Raw genomic sequence first — 13,751 nt, forward strand, 5'->3', positions numbered from 1 at the left:
CACATTTTAGGGTTGGTGGTAGTGAGCAGGCCGTCCTTTCACCTGTCTTGACCTCCACTTCACCTACATTTAGTAGTTATTCTGCTTCCATATCATAGCTGAATGTACAGAATGCAACCTGTGATTTCCCTCCCTCTCATTCCTCTTACAGTGGCCAACGTCTAGAGGAGTCTCTGGAGTATCAGCAGTTTGTAGCAAATGTGGAAGAGGAGGAAGCCTGGATCAATGAGAAAATGACCCTGGTAGCCAGTGAGGACTATGGAGACACACTTGCTGCTATCCAAGTAAGCAAAAGCTGTACTGTTCTGGTTCTCTCCTTACCAGTTATTTATAACATGTAATGGTTAGAATTTAAAATATCCTTTTGTTATTTTTTAAGTCAGACATTTTGTTCATTTTAAAGAAGTATATTATAAAATATCGATGATCCTTATATTAAAATGATTCAAAAGATTTTTCTCCAGTATTTAGATGGGTCTTGTGGATATGGGCCTTTGGCGTAGGCAGCGCTAATTAAAGCAGACTGCTTTTATTTGTGCTGGAGGACTAGACTGATGCAAAGCAACCCCAGAATTGTGTAAAAATGGCTTAAAGGTTTTTTTGATTCCCCCTTCTGAGTTGCAGTGAAGAAGAGTCTCAACAGCAGCACGAAGCAACAGAATCTTTCTAATCCATCTTTTTTTTTTTAAATACCCCCTTCCCTTCCGTCCATCACTGTGTTACGGCTCTGGTCCTGCAAACACTTACACGCACACATGCTTAACTTGTATACTGACTATGTGCTTACTATTAAGCATGTGTGGTTTTGCAGGATCACATGCTTTCCAGGTAAATTATATTTGCATGATGAGGTCTCTAGTGGACTTCATAGAGAAGACCTTCTCTCTCCTTGGATAAAGGTGAAAGAAAACTAACTTAACATTATGTTTAAGGACTATATCCAGGATTATACCCAACAATTCTTCCTCCCTCTCCTCCTTCGCACACCCCAAAAAATAGCCAGGATGTGTATTAGCTAAAACTAACTAATAATTGCAATAGTGAGTATTGCACTGATTGATGTGTTGCAGGCATATTATAATCGTTTTGTTTTGCTTTTATTTTCATCCTTGTTTTATAAGCAGTCATCTTGAGAAGTAAGATTATATAGAAAAGTGACTTGTGAACATGCTTTCCCTGCAGGGCTTGCTGAAAAAGCATGAAGCATTTGAAACTGACTTCACTGTCCACAAGGACAGAGTGAATGATGTTTGTGCTAATGGAGAGGACCTCATTAAGAAGGTGAGTGTAACTTGGTAAGAAAAATGCCTTGAACATTCTTTAAAGTGTCAGCATGTCAAAATGGATTTATTGTTCTCTTAACACTGAGCTGCAAGTATGTTTAAAAAATGAAAACTAAACACCGTCTACACATCATGCTCTCTATAGCCACAATAACAGGGCATTTGGCATATAATTGATTTTAAATACTTTAGAGACAGCAGCATGGTAGACTGATCACAGAAGCTCCTTAGTTTTAATTCTGGCTCTGTTGCTGACTTGTTGGATGTCTTGGGCAAGTCACTTAACTTCTCTTTCCCAGAGACAGCCATCCCAATTGATTCTTACGCATGGGTCTGTGCTAGACCAGACCAAGAATTCCTGTCTTTTATGCTTAGAGCCTCTGACGCACCCATTTGTGTACCATGATACCTTTTCCCATGATCTTTAACACTTCTCATCTAGTCAGTAAGATGATTGTGAAACATGAATTGGAATTTTCTCCGAAAGACCTAAAATGGCTGTTATCCATCCCATGCTTTTGTTTTCTATCTGTGTATTCACTTCCCAGAAAGCATTAATAGTCTAGCAATACAGAAAAAAAACAAGAGTAAATTGTTTGCATTCCTGATTTCTCTCACATTTGAGGCACATATTTAAGGTAGAATGAGGCCATCTTCTTCACCAAATGGAGAACCCCTAAATAAATATGGAATCGAGGTGGTCTGTTCCCATGTTGTTAGAGCTAGTGGGCTGCCTTGTGAGTTAATGTGCAGGATTTATTTTATTAGTCCTGCTAATGTTTCTTGTTTGAAATTGTCAAAGCAGCCTAAGGGGAGCTAGGCACCAAACTCAGAATGGGATTTGAGCAGCTAACTCCCTTCAGCTCTTTTGAGAACACTAGTCTTAATTGCTTCTGTTGTCCTCAGCCTTGGTATCCATTTTAGGAATTTTCATAAGTATCCCCAGGAGTCCTTCAGATGCCTATATGTTTTAAGTGTATTTCTTCCTAATTGTGGTGAACAGGACTAGGTTTCCTCCAGTGGTGTGTAGAAGATGATTAAATCACATAGGAACTAAACTGTTTTCTCCTATTCCACAGAACAATCATCATGAGGAGAACATAACTGCAAAGATAAAAGGCCTGAGGGGCAAGGTGTCAGATCTGGAGAAGGCAGCAGCTCAAAGGAAGGCCAAACTAGATGAGAACTCTGCCTTCCTCCAGTTCAACTGGAAAGCCGACGTAGTGGAGTCTTGGATAGGTATGTGCTGCATTGAAACATGGGTGCATTGACAAAGCAGGTGACTGAAAACGGCAGCCTGTCTTGAACGGAGAATGGTTTCTGACTGACCTTGTTTTAAGCGGATATGGGTGGTAGTCTGAGCCATTGATTTGCTGAGCAGTGATATCCCTTCCCCAAATTTAGGGTGTTTATATTTAGTCTCTGCTTCATTATCCAGGTGAGAAGGAAAACAGTCTGAAGACCGATGACTATGGACGGGATCTCTCCTCTGTGCAAACACTCCTCACCAAACAGGTCAGTGCAAGGTGCTTTGAGCCAGAGAAGCAATGGAGCTTAATGCTCATCAGACAGATGAATATTGGAAGGCCTGGCATTTATTTTTGCATTTTCCTAAAATAATGTCTACATTATCCATAAATATAGTTAATCTACATTAGTTTCTTCCTTTTTAACGCTGCAGGAAACCTTTGACGCTGGTCTCCAGGCTTTCCAACAGGAAGGAATCGCAAACATCACTGCACTGAAAGATCAGTTGCTGGCAGCCAAACACATCCAGTCGAAGGCCATCGAGGTCCGGCATGCTTCTTTGATGAAACGCTGGAACCAGCTGCTGGCTAATTCTGCTGCTAGGAAGAAGAAACTGCTGGAGGCCCAGGAGCACTTCAGAAAGGTGAGAGCACAGACCTTGGAACCATCTCTTCTTAATAGTCTGGAACACTATAAAGCTTGACAGTTGTGCACAGCATTGATTTAAAATCTTGATATACAAGCGGTGTAAAAACACAATTAGTTGTCATACACCAAATGCTTTCTCGTGAGAAGCCTTCATGGAAAAGGTATTGACAGTGGAGTTGTTTTAAAGGACCAGCCTTCTACATTGTGTGCAACTTGTATTTCATAATTGTAGTTATTTAACTAAAATACAATTTGTTGAGGACAGATTTTCTGCTATGTTGTATTTTTGAGAAAACGCTTAGCTAGGGATGCAGTATTGTTAAGTGGTCACTGCAAGGGGACTGGGAGTCTAGAGTTCTGGGTTCCAGTCCAAACTCTGCTACTGGCTATGTTTTCTTGAAGAAATTACTTCCTTTTTTATGCCTCTATTTCCCTTTCGTTGTTGTTAATAATTTACTTTACAGTAGCACCTAGAGGCTCTGATCAGGACCTAGTATTAAGTACTGTACAAATGACACCGTCCCTGTCCTGAAGAGCTTACAGTCCAAATATACAAGACAGATTCCCTCCCCCCCCCCCCACACACACACACAATTAATTCCCAAGTGCAAAACTTTGATAAAATTTTGTTTCCTAGGTCCCCTGACCTCTCCCAACTGTCCCTTTACAGCTTGTCTAGCCAACCTGCTCTACTGTTGCTGTCCCCAAAGTGCTCCTCCCTTCACATGACCACGACTGAAAAATAGCCACTTTCCCTAGACAGAAGTGAGCAGAGACCTGCTGATTTGCAGTCATTTGTGGTTTTTTTGTTTGTTTGTTTGTTTTTTTTTTGTAAAGAAGTTCTCTAAGATGGCTCCCAAGTCTTGAAATGTATTTCTGTCTCCCCAGCTGCCTCATTGGAGGCCAGAGACAGCTTTTGCTTCCTGGAAAGGTCTGGCCTTGCCCCTAAGAGCTGTGGGTGAGGGTGAGATGGGCCTCTGGGGCTGTCTTAGGAGAGATGTCATGGGGAGAAATAGTACTATCCCCATTTTACCGGTAGTGCTTATGGTTAGTTCTCCGCCTTGCAAGAAAGGAGCAACAGGTGCAAATTATGTATTATTTATTGCATGTTCTTAATACCAGGTCCTCCTGCTTGAATATATTCTATTTGTGTTATTGCCTAAGTGAACACCTAGATTGTCTTCTCTCTCTGAGGTTGAGGATCTGTTCCTGACTTTTGCAAAGAAGGCATCTGCGTTTAACAGTTGGTTTGAGAATGCAGAGGAGGACCTGACCGACCCAGTGCGGTGTAACTCACTGGAGGAGATCAAGGCACTGCGCGAGGCTCATGATGCTTTCCGCTCCTCACTAAGTTCCGCCCAGGCTGACTTCAGCCAGCTAGCTGAGCTGGATCGCCAGATCAAGAGCTTCCGGGTAGCCTCCAACCCATACACTTGGTTCACTATGGAGGCTCTTGAAGAGACCTGGAGGAACCTGCAGAAGATCATCAAGGTAAATCAGAACAAGGCTCCTCCCATTGCCACTCTGTCTCTGGAGTCTTCCTTGGACACTGTCCGTCCAGAGAATCCGTGCTCTTACTCAGCAAAAAACATTACAAATGGAAACACCTTCATCTCGTAGCACAGAAATGTTTCTGAAAGGAATTCTGTGGGGCTAGTGCCTCCCAAAATCCTCCATTATCCATATATTTGGGTTGCTACTTCATGACCCCCCCCCCCCATTCCATTCTTCCTGAAAGATCCCAAACACAAATAATGATCTCCCACTTGTAGCTATGAGATACTGTGTTCCTTATGATCTGTCATGTTATAGTATTATGATTGCAAGGCTCACTTCAATGCTTTTTCTCAAGACTTCTGTAGGAATATTGGTTATCATAGTTAGACTAGCGGGGGCAAGAGACTTACAGGCCCTCAGTCTTGGGCTGAGCTCCAGAATCTCACTGCTGCACTGGCTTGGTTTCTGTATTTCAGTGGATGATAAAGTTGCCATGTTCTTTCTTGGTGTAAAGTGACTTCCCTGTTTCTCAGGAACGTGAGTTAGAGCTGCAGAAGGAGCAGCGAAGACAGGAGGAAAATGACAAATTGCGCCAGGAGTTTGCTCAGCATGCTAATGCTTTCCACCAGTGGATTCAGGAGACCAGGTACAGTCTGTCTTAACAGAGGAGCTGTCCTTAAGGAATTTCCCAAAGAGAATCATTTCTGTCCCATTGAGAAGGGATTGTTAATTATTCTTCACATTGCGCATCTTATCCATGCTTCCTTTATTGATCAATTGGGTTTTAGGTGTCTGGTGCTGAGGCACAGATTTGCTGAGTGCAAGATCACCTTCTGAGTTCGGGAGTTGGGGCTGGAGCTGTCCGCTAATGGGGTCTCTGATTCAAGACTATTTTAAAAAATGTGTGTGCTCCTGAATTCACTTTCCCAGGGTAATTCTATGTACAGACAAGCCCTAATGGTTATCTGGTAGCTCCAGAGCTGGACTCTGTAGTGCAAGGAGAATACTAAATACTGAGAACAGAACTGAAGAAAACACCAAAACTGTCTTATTACCTACTCTGTATTATGATAGAAATTAGAAAGGGGAAAATTCGATTATCCTGTGTCGAACCATAAGATGATTCCCTAAGGTATATTTTCTAGTGTTTTGTACAGTCCAGGTTTAAATGTTCCAGAGAGGGGGTTTCTACTACTTCTCTAAAGAGACTATTCCACAGTCTTTAAGATCACTTTGCAAGCTCCTATCCAATGTACTAGTAATACCCATGATTAGGGAGAGGCAGCATGGGTGGTCAGCAGCCTCTCTAGAAATGAAAAATAATTTCAGTGTTTCAGAATTGCAAGAAATCAATGAGATATTTGTACAGCACAACTGTGTCTGACTTGAGCATACTCAAATACACCACTATCAAATATCGTCAGTTCTAGTAAGTGTGCGCTCTGGTACAGAAGAGGTGAGTTAAGCTGAGGGTGCTTTTCATGTAATCCTTTGATAGTATATCTTTCTGCATTTATAGAAAATCATCATCTAGATGGTTTTGCAAAAAGTCTGAAGTATAAATATGGTTTTAATTTAACATGTGTTTGCCCCCCACCACCTCTCTCTCTGTTCTGCTGCCTGATACTTGGACCCTCCTGCTCTACAGGACATATCTGCTAGATGGGTTAGTATTGAATTTTATTTCCCAAAAGCTTGATGTGTGGGGTCCTCTCCTGTCTTGTGTGCTTTCTTCTGTCATTGCTTTGCTTGTGAAAGTTGTATTAAAGGTCATTCTATTTGGGCAATGCAAGCCATGCCTGGGATGTGCATGAGATACTTACCCATCTCTCTCCCCCTCCTCCCCCCCCCCAACAAGCAAGAATGCCTCAAAGAGAGTAACGGGTAACAGGACATTGATATGGATAAATATAAACATATAGGAAGGAATACCATTTTTCCTGGTTCAGAATAGAAAAAGAATTAATGGACACTCTGTGTGACCAGTTATATTAAGAAAGTTATCACTGGTCAGCTTATAAGGATGTGCAAGGTGTGATGCTCTTTATTGGGTGTGCTTCCACATCTCATCAGATAATCTGTAGGCTTTTGTCCTCACTAGCCAGCCTCTCAATTTCCCAACAGTCAGAATCACGCTTGGTAAAATAAGAACATATTCCGATAATGCTCTCAGAACAATTAAAACTGAGGGGCTTCGACTGGGTATTGCTATATATAATCTTGTAAAAAGAGTAAAATAAAGGAATGGAATAGCCAGATTTGTACTTTATGGGTATTCAGCAGAATGTCCTGTTCATAGAGTCTTATTAAAGATTGTCACTAATTAGCATCACTAGTTTTAAAAAAAAAAAAAAAAAACACATTTCCATGTGTAAGTCAGTTATGTGGCTGCCTAGTTTTCCTTTTTGATTATGCTGCATAACTGTGCTCCAGAAGTTGAGCTTTAACTTAAAAAATATATATATCTGTAAGCTTTAGGATTGCAAAGAAAACCTAAACCAATGCACTGACCTCTGCTTGAGTCTGCTGAAAACCTGAAGTGTAAAATACCCATTCATCTCAATGGCATTTTAACTGAAGCTTAATGTCAATATAACTATTTCACTGCTTATGCCTTTTCTACTAAAATGAGGTTGACGTATCTCTCGTTGGGCACAGTGGCAGTTAGTGGGATAACTAGTTGCTGAGGTATGAAATAGGGAATTCAACTCCATATTTAGTTACTTTTGCATTTACCCCAAAGAGGAAGGGAAGGGGAGATATCCCTCCCCACCATCAAAAATCTTAACTGGCTTCTGGTTGCAAACCCCAACTTGACTTCAGTGACTTTCTGGATGCCAAAACCTCCAGCTTTTCCCCCAGACAGCTTCTGTATGCAGTTACACGCTTTTTCAGTATTAAAAAAAAAGAAATCTGCAGCACAATGAACACTTTAAAATTTGGGTGCAGTGTCAAATGTATTTAATATTAAAATAATTAAGGAATCCTATACAAAGGAGAGGGGGTCACCGCTTGGGAGGTTGCCCCTGCCTATATACATTGTCTAGTGTGCTACTTAGACTAGAGGGACCTTGTTCATGTTTTATGGGTTTATCTCTGGTAACTTGCTCTGTAGTGAAAAGAATCTCTGGTCTCGCAGTATCTCCCCTCAGATAAGAGAGAGAACACCCTAGCTTTTGAAGTTGTACCTTGGTGGAACCCAATAGATTTTGCTGGTATGGGTGCTGGATCTTTGCTGTTTTTAAAAAGTAGTGTTGTAGCTGAGTTCTGGTGTTCCAGGAAATACTAACAGAGGTGAGACATTTACTAAATAAAGTGGGTTAGTGCTCACAATTGCCATGCGCCAACTCTATTGTCTAACTGATTATTAGAGCTGCAGAGGGACTTTAATCTTTAGCAAAACTCTGAGGATTAAAACTGCACTTAATTCAAAAGGGCATTGTCTGTGTTCATTCATTCTCCACTAGAGGGCATATAGCCATGTAGCGTAGATTCCGCTTCTTAGCAAACCTTCAGTTGCCAGCAAAAATTTGCCATTATCCAGTTATATATATATATATATATATATATATATATATATATATATATATATATGCCATAATAAGCAGAGGCATGTTTGCAAGGCTGCAGCTAGGGAAAGAGCAGCAGGGGTAGTAGGGACTGTAGCCCAAATGCCAGGGCTTTCAGATTCTGGAGGGATGCTTGAGGCCCACAAAGCTGCACTGTATCTCTCCCTGCACTCTGGGGGTTGGGGCTCAGACCCCAGTGCTTCCTTTCCTGAGTGTAGCCCCCTCGCACGGCACAGCTTGAGGAGCACAGGGAGAAAGTTCCAGCATCCAGGCTGCAGCTTTCTTTCCTGTTACTGCGCTGCCCACAGCCTCCTCTCCCAGCCTGCAACCACTTACTTCCTGAGCGGTCCCTGTGTGCAAGCAGATTCTGGGGCCACACCGTCTGAAGGAAGCACTGGGATGTGCTGAGGAATAGCTCTAGGCAGGTTTGTGGGGATGCAGTCAAGGAAGGAATGACCTAGCACTTCCTTCCTAAGCTGCAAACCTGCCCAGAGCTAGTACTCAGCATGTCCCACTACTCCCTTCTCTGGCTACAGCCTCACAATCCTGTCTGTAGCTGGGGCCTTTCTTCCAAAAAATGTTGTTAATAAGCAGCAAATCTGAATGCCATTAACATTAAACTCAATGGGATGGGATTGGTTCCCCAACAAAGGTTGCTGTTAATATCGGGGTTGCTATTAAGCAGAATTTACTGTATGTAGAACTTTCAAGGTCAACATCGTTGTCCTACTCTTACCTATCAGCATACAGCAGCCATATTTGCACAGGTTGATACTGCTTTTAAATGAAGTTTGTAGCTCAAATTAACTCTGAGATTCTGTTCTGTTCACCTCAGCAACTCTTTTTGATAAATATTAAAATAATTAGATTTTTTTTTGGTACGCAACCAGCATCTGCCATTGAGTCTGGTACTCCATGAAGTAATTTGCTTGTTTGATATTCTCTGTGAGGTGGTGCTGGCTTGGAGTTTTGTTCTGTTTCTGTGGTCTTGTTGTGGTCTGTTCTTTCCTCTGTCTTGCCTGTTTTCTTTTTGGAATTCATTTGGTTTCTTTTCTTTGAATAGCATAGCATATCGTCGTGTCATTCGTGTCTATCAGTATGAAGTTGGGGATGATCTGTCTGGAAGGTTTTTCCTCTTATTTTCTTACCTCACTGTGATTTTAAAATGCACTCTTAATTCCAAAGGCTCGTGTTCTTTCCAACTAACTTTCACTGCTGTGAGATGCTTGGGGGTTTGTTTCCCTGTTGATCTTTTGCCTTTCCACTATTGGTTCACAGCTTCCTGCCCAAGGTTCTGGGCCTGTGCTTCATTCTCTTTAAACGCGCTTTGATTTTGAGCTTTAACCCTCTGTGGTGAGAGAGACCCAGATGTTTGGCATATTTTCATTGCCAGAGTGATTCAGCACTTGAAAACCCTTCCCAAGAAGTTATAAGAGACCTTTGGGAGGAAAGGGTCTGGTGGGGGCGAGGGAAGACAATCGTAGCAGCAGGAGTTTAAATTCCATCGGGGGCACAAACACGTTACAGCACATCTGCACAATATCCAACTTGCTGTTTGTACACAGGTCATCTGTTGTAAACTTTCACTATAAATGTTACAGGACAGAGGCTCTAAAAACTGCTGCTTTAACATTGCTTAGAATCAAAGAAACAAAAACAACTTCAGGGACTTTATGCAGCTAGTACCTGTGAAAAAAATCATGGAGACCATAACTGCAAAAGGCGGCCTTTATAAACCAGTGTGTGGTGCCCCTTGTTGGCATGCCAAGAATGCGTCTGTGAATGTTTTAAAAATCGATGTTTAATTGTGACTACTATCAATTTCAAAATTCAAATGACTGTCAATGGCTGTGTCAGAGTGGCTCTGAACTATTAGGATTGTAGAAGTGCTCATTTGTGAGGGGTCACACTCTGAGAATACGGAAAGCAACATTCACCCAGCCCTAATAAAGTAGTGGAGTTTTTCTGTCTTGCAAGGGTGATTGTCTTACATCAAGGTTGACTTTAAATTAAGCCAGTAGTTCTCAAAAGGTTTTTCACACTTGCTTACTGTGTAAAGCCTCTCTAGCGCTCCTGTTTCATTGGCAAAGTTTGTCTCTAGTGAATCACTTGTAGTTTGTGTGTGTGTTGGGCACAGTCTGGGATGGGAAGGGCATTTGCACTGGGTTTCTAATTTCACTAGGTCCAGTAAGAAGGTGAGTGCTTTGGATTTGGCATGAAGTGTTTCCAGTGGCTACTTTATCACAGCCTGTGAAATTGGGCTTGAAATTAACTATATAAAGAAATTACATGCAGCAGGTTCTAAAAGCCTCTGTTTTATATAGGGTCAGTCTGAATTTAAAAGCTTATGGCCAGAAGTTTGACAGAAAAAGTTTTCTTATAAAGTTTATTGAAAAATTATTTTACCCTCAAAGGATGGTGTTAATTTCAAGCCCCTCCCCACCCCTGGCCTTTGTTGTATGTGGAGAGAGCCTCTAACTCACTGAGATTCTATGTTTAGGTCCTGTATGGTGGAAGAATCAGGAACCCTGGAATCACAGCTGGAAGCTACTAAAGTAAGCATACCTCACCTGTTAAAACTTCTGTCTCCTATTGATGCTCAGGAATGAGGGAGAATGCCTTTAATGACTGATATGTAGGTCTTTAATTAATTCATACATTTTGAGGGCAACAGACACCATTTTGATTAGATAATCTAACCTGCATTGCACAAGCCAAAGGAAAATCCTGAATTAGTTCCCCCTTGAATAGTATTTCTAAGTCTGTCCCTCTGGGCAGAGGAGACAGTATTTGAAACGTTTCCTTGCTATGTTCTGCTGTGAGGTTTCTAGTGATATTTACAGGCGAAAACACCTTTCTTGGAACATTAGCCTATCTTACAAATCCATTTGAGTCATATGTGATGAATCTCCCTTGTATAGTGATACATTTTGTAACACTAGACAACAGCTGCACCATAGCTTCCCCCTACCTTTTTGGTGTTATGAGCCTGTCTTCTAACTCAGTCAGTAAAATGTTGGTACACTGGTATGTTTGCTCCATTCTGTTTTCTTTCCAAATAGCATAAGCACCAGGAGATTCGGGCAATGAGGAGTCAACTAAAGAAGATTGAGGACCTTGGAGCAGCTATGGAAGAAGCACTTATTTTGGACAACAAATATACAGAGCACAGCACTGTAGGGCTGGCACAGCAGTGGGACCAGCTTGACCAACTAGGGATGAGGATGCAGCACAACCTGGAACAGCAAATACAAGCTAGGTACAGTGTTCGTTCATTTGGGAAGATAAATCACATTCACCATTTTAGGGGATAAGTGGGTTAGGGCGAGACTGTCTAAAAGCCAGTACAAATCAAGCACGGTTCAGGTAGGATAAACCTCTTCCACTTACTGTTTTGAGTAGTGTAAATCAATATGTTCGTTTTTTTAGGTAGACTGCGATTTGAGAACTAGTTCTGGTTACAGCTAACCCTCGTGATTTCTCAGTGAAGTGAGTGGCAATTGAACCAGATGCATGCTGTCTCCACTCAAGGGGATGGCAGACAAAAAACCAAACAGCCTGAAATGAACTTGGCGTTTGATTAGCCTGTGACCCACCACTGCAATTTCATAATCCATTCACTAACTTTGCTTCTTCCTTTTTAGAAACACAACTGGAGTCACTGAGGAGGCTCTGAAGGAGTTCAGCATGATGTTCAAGTAAGTATGCATGTTCTCAGCAACTTGGAAAAGTGGTCATAAAGAAATTCTTCAGATCCTTGACATGTAGATGATTGCTACACAAAAATGGATGGTCCAGATTCTCAGCTGTACCTAGTTTCCACTGTTTGCAACTCCCTGATTCTCTAGCCAGTTCTGAGCCAGGCTGCTGTAAACTCTGCCAGCTGGCAATAACTGGAATAATTCCTCACTAAGGGTATGTGGCCAGTTTAGGATCTTTCTGAAGCACTCCAGAGAATCTGGGTGCTGTCTGTATTAAATATGAAGATACTTATTCACTGCAAAAGCATGTTCAAAACATCAGGCTAAAATGTTGCTCTAGTTTACTGTATAGTTTTAACCAGTTATCTTAATGAAGTTTCAAGATTCATATTTTCTATTCTAGACACTTCGACAAAGATAAATCTGGTCGTCTGAATCACCAGGAGTTTAAGTCCTGCTTACGTTCTCTAGGCTATGACCTGCCTATGGTTGAGGAAGGAGAACCAGATCCAGAGTTTGAAGCTATTCTTGACACCGTAGATCCTAACAGGTATACAGATAGTAGAAAACCTATATAAATTGTTCTGTTTTCACTTTCAAAGTCTGTCACAGGTTGCTTTTGCCCATTATTGCAGCCTCTCCCTATTCTTCAAATTATTATTCCTTTACAATGGTCACTGCTACTTTATAGGTTGAGCAGAAAGAACCGTTGAATCAGACTTCCTGTATATCACAAGCCATTAAATTTCACCCAGTAATGTGTCTGAAGAAATTCTCACAATCTAGACCCCATGCCCGGGGCTTTTCATGAGACATTTACAATATTCCTTACTCTCTTAGTTAACGCAGGTCTAGGAGGGATAACCCTGCTGCTAGACCTGCCTGCTTCGATGGGCTGAGAGCTCACTAGCATCAAGTAGTATTGTTCTGAAGCAGCTCTGTTTACGTGCTGTGTGTGTTTTATTGGCAGGGATGGACACGTCTCACTGCAGGAATACATGGCATTTATGATCAGCAGGGAAACTGAGAATGTGAAATCCAGTGAGGAAATAGAAAGTGCTTTCCGTGCCCTTAGTTCAGAGGGCAAGCCCTATGTGACCAAGGAGGAGCTCTACCAAGTAAGTGTCAGTTGGGCAAACCCCATCTCAGGAAAGACAGCAGCAACTAGCACCAGGAAAATTAACTCTAGCTGTTCTGAGCCCTTGCACTTTGTGTCTGTTTTGCAAAGCTGACTGCAATGGATCTATACCTGTTAACATCCCATCCCAAACACACAAATACTGCCAACACCTTTCCCGTGCTCCTGAAAGATTTTATTGATGCAGCTAAAGCTATTTGCAAGTTTGTTTGATCCCTTAATGAGAGTACACCAGTGCTTTATACTCCACCCTATCAATAAGAAGCCAGCTTAGTACTTTCCCAGTTGCACTGAAACTCTAGATTAAATTTAACCTCACTACAGTTGAATAGGGCATTACTATTAAAGCTACAGGAGAGAACAGGTCCTGAAAGGAAAAGTCACCACGTAACAAGTTTTCCATTCTGGATCCTGACAGTGGGAGGGAGATAAGGACAGAAGTCAACTGACTGATCTGAGAAGTGGAAGTTACCTATTTTTCTCTGAGGTGGGGGATCTTAAAAATACTGCATAACTGAGCACAAGCTTCTGACTCTGTGGCCTTACTGTAACTTAGCTATCTGTAACAATCCAATCCTTCCATTACCTTGAGAAGGAGGTTAAGTTCTTTACCAATGAAAACAGTTTTGTCTTCACCACTGCGAGGCTATTAACCACCCTATCTTCA

The 13,751-nt window shown here is 41.7% G+C and overlaps 1 protein-coding gene across 12 annotated transcripts in view; it reads left to right on the forward strand.

Annotated features, from left to right (window-relative positions):
* The window catches only part of SPTAN1 (spectrin alpha, non-erythrocytic 1), a 73,278-nt gene that overhangs the window by 59,181 nt on the left and 346 nt on the right, over window positions 1-13,751 (forward strand). For 8 of the 12 annotated variants that reach the window (XM_008169226.4, XM_065572297.1, XM_065572299.1 and 5 more), the window contains 14 exons: window positions 152-284; window positions 1,183-1,281; window positions 2,363-2,522; window positions 2,722-2,798; window positions 2,965-3,174; window positions 4,374-4,670; window positions 5,210-5,322; window positions 6,325-6,342; window positions 9,309-9,371; window positions 10,746-10,800; window positions 11,308-11,504; window positions 11,890-11,943; window positions 12,350-12,496; window positions 12,917-13,064. In XM_008169226.4, the coding sequence (XP_008167448.2) occupies window positions 152-284; window positions 1,183-1,281; window positions 2,363-2,522; window positions 2,722-2,798; window positions 2,965-3,174; window positions 4,374-4,670; window positions 5,210-5,322; window positions 6,325-6,342; window positions 9,309-9,371; window positions 10,746-10,800; window positions 11,308-11,504; window positions 11,890-11,943; window positions 12,350-12,496; window positions 12,917-13,064 (1,771 nt within the window). The remainder of the gene's footprint in view (window positions 1-151; window positions 285-1,182; window positions 1,282-2,362; window positions 2,523-2,721; window positions 2,799-2,964; window positions 3,175-4,373; window positions 4,671-5,209; window positions 5,323-6,324; window positions 6,343-9,308; window positions 9,372-10,745; window positions 10,801-11,307; window positions 11,505-11,889; window positions 11,944-12,349; window positions 12,497-12,916; window positions 13,065-13,751) is intronic. The other 4 variants (XM_008169228.4, XM_008169229.4, XM_008169230.4 and 1 more) reach the window with 1 other exon arrangement.

The sequence above is a fragment of the Chrysemys picta genome, chromosome 18 (genome assembly GCF_011386835.1).
Source record: "Chrysemys picta bellii isolate R12L10 chromosome 18, ASM1138683v2, whole genome shotgun sequence".
Taxonomy (NCBI): domain Eukaryota; kingdom Metazoa; phylum Chordata; order Testudines; family Emydidae; genus Chrysemys; species Chrysemys picta.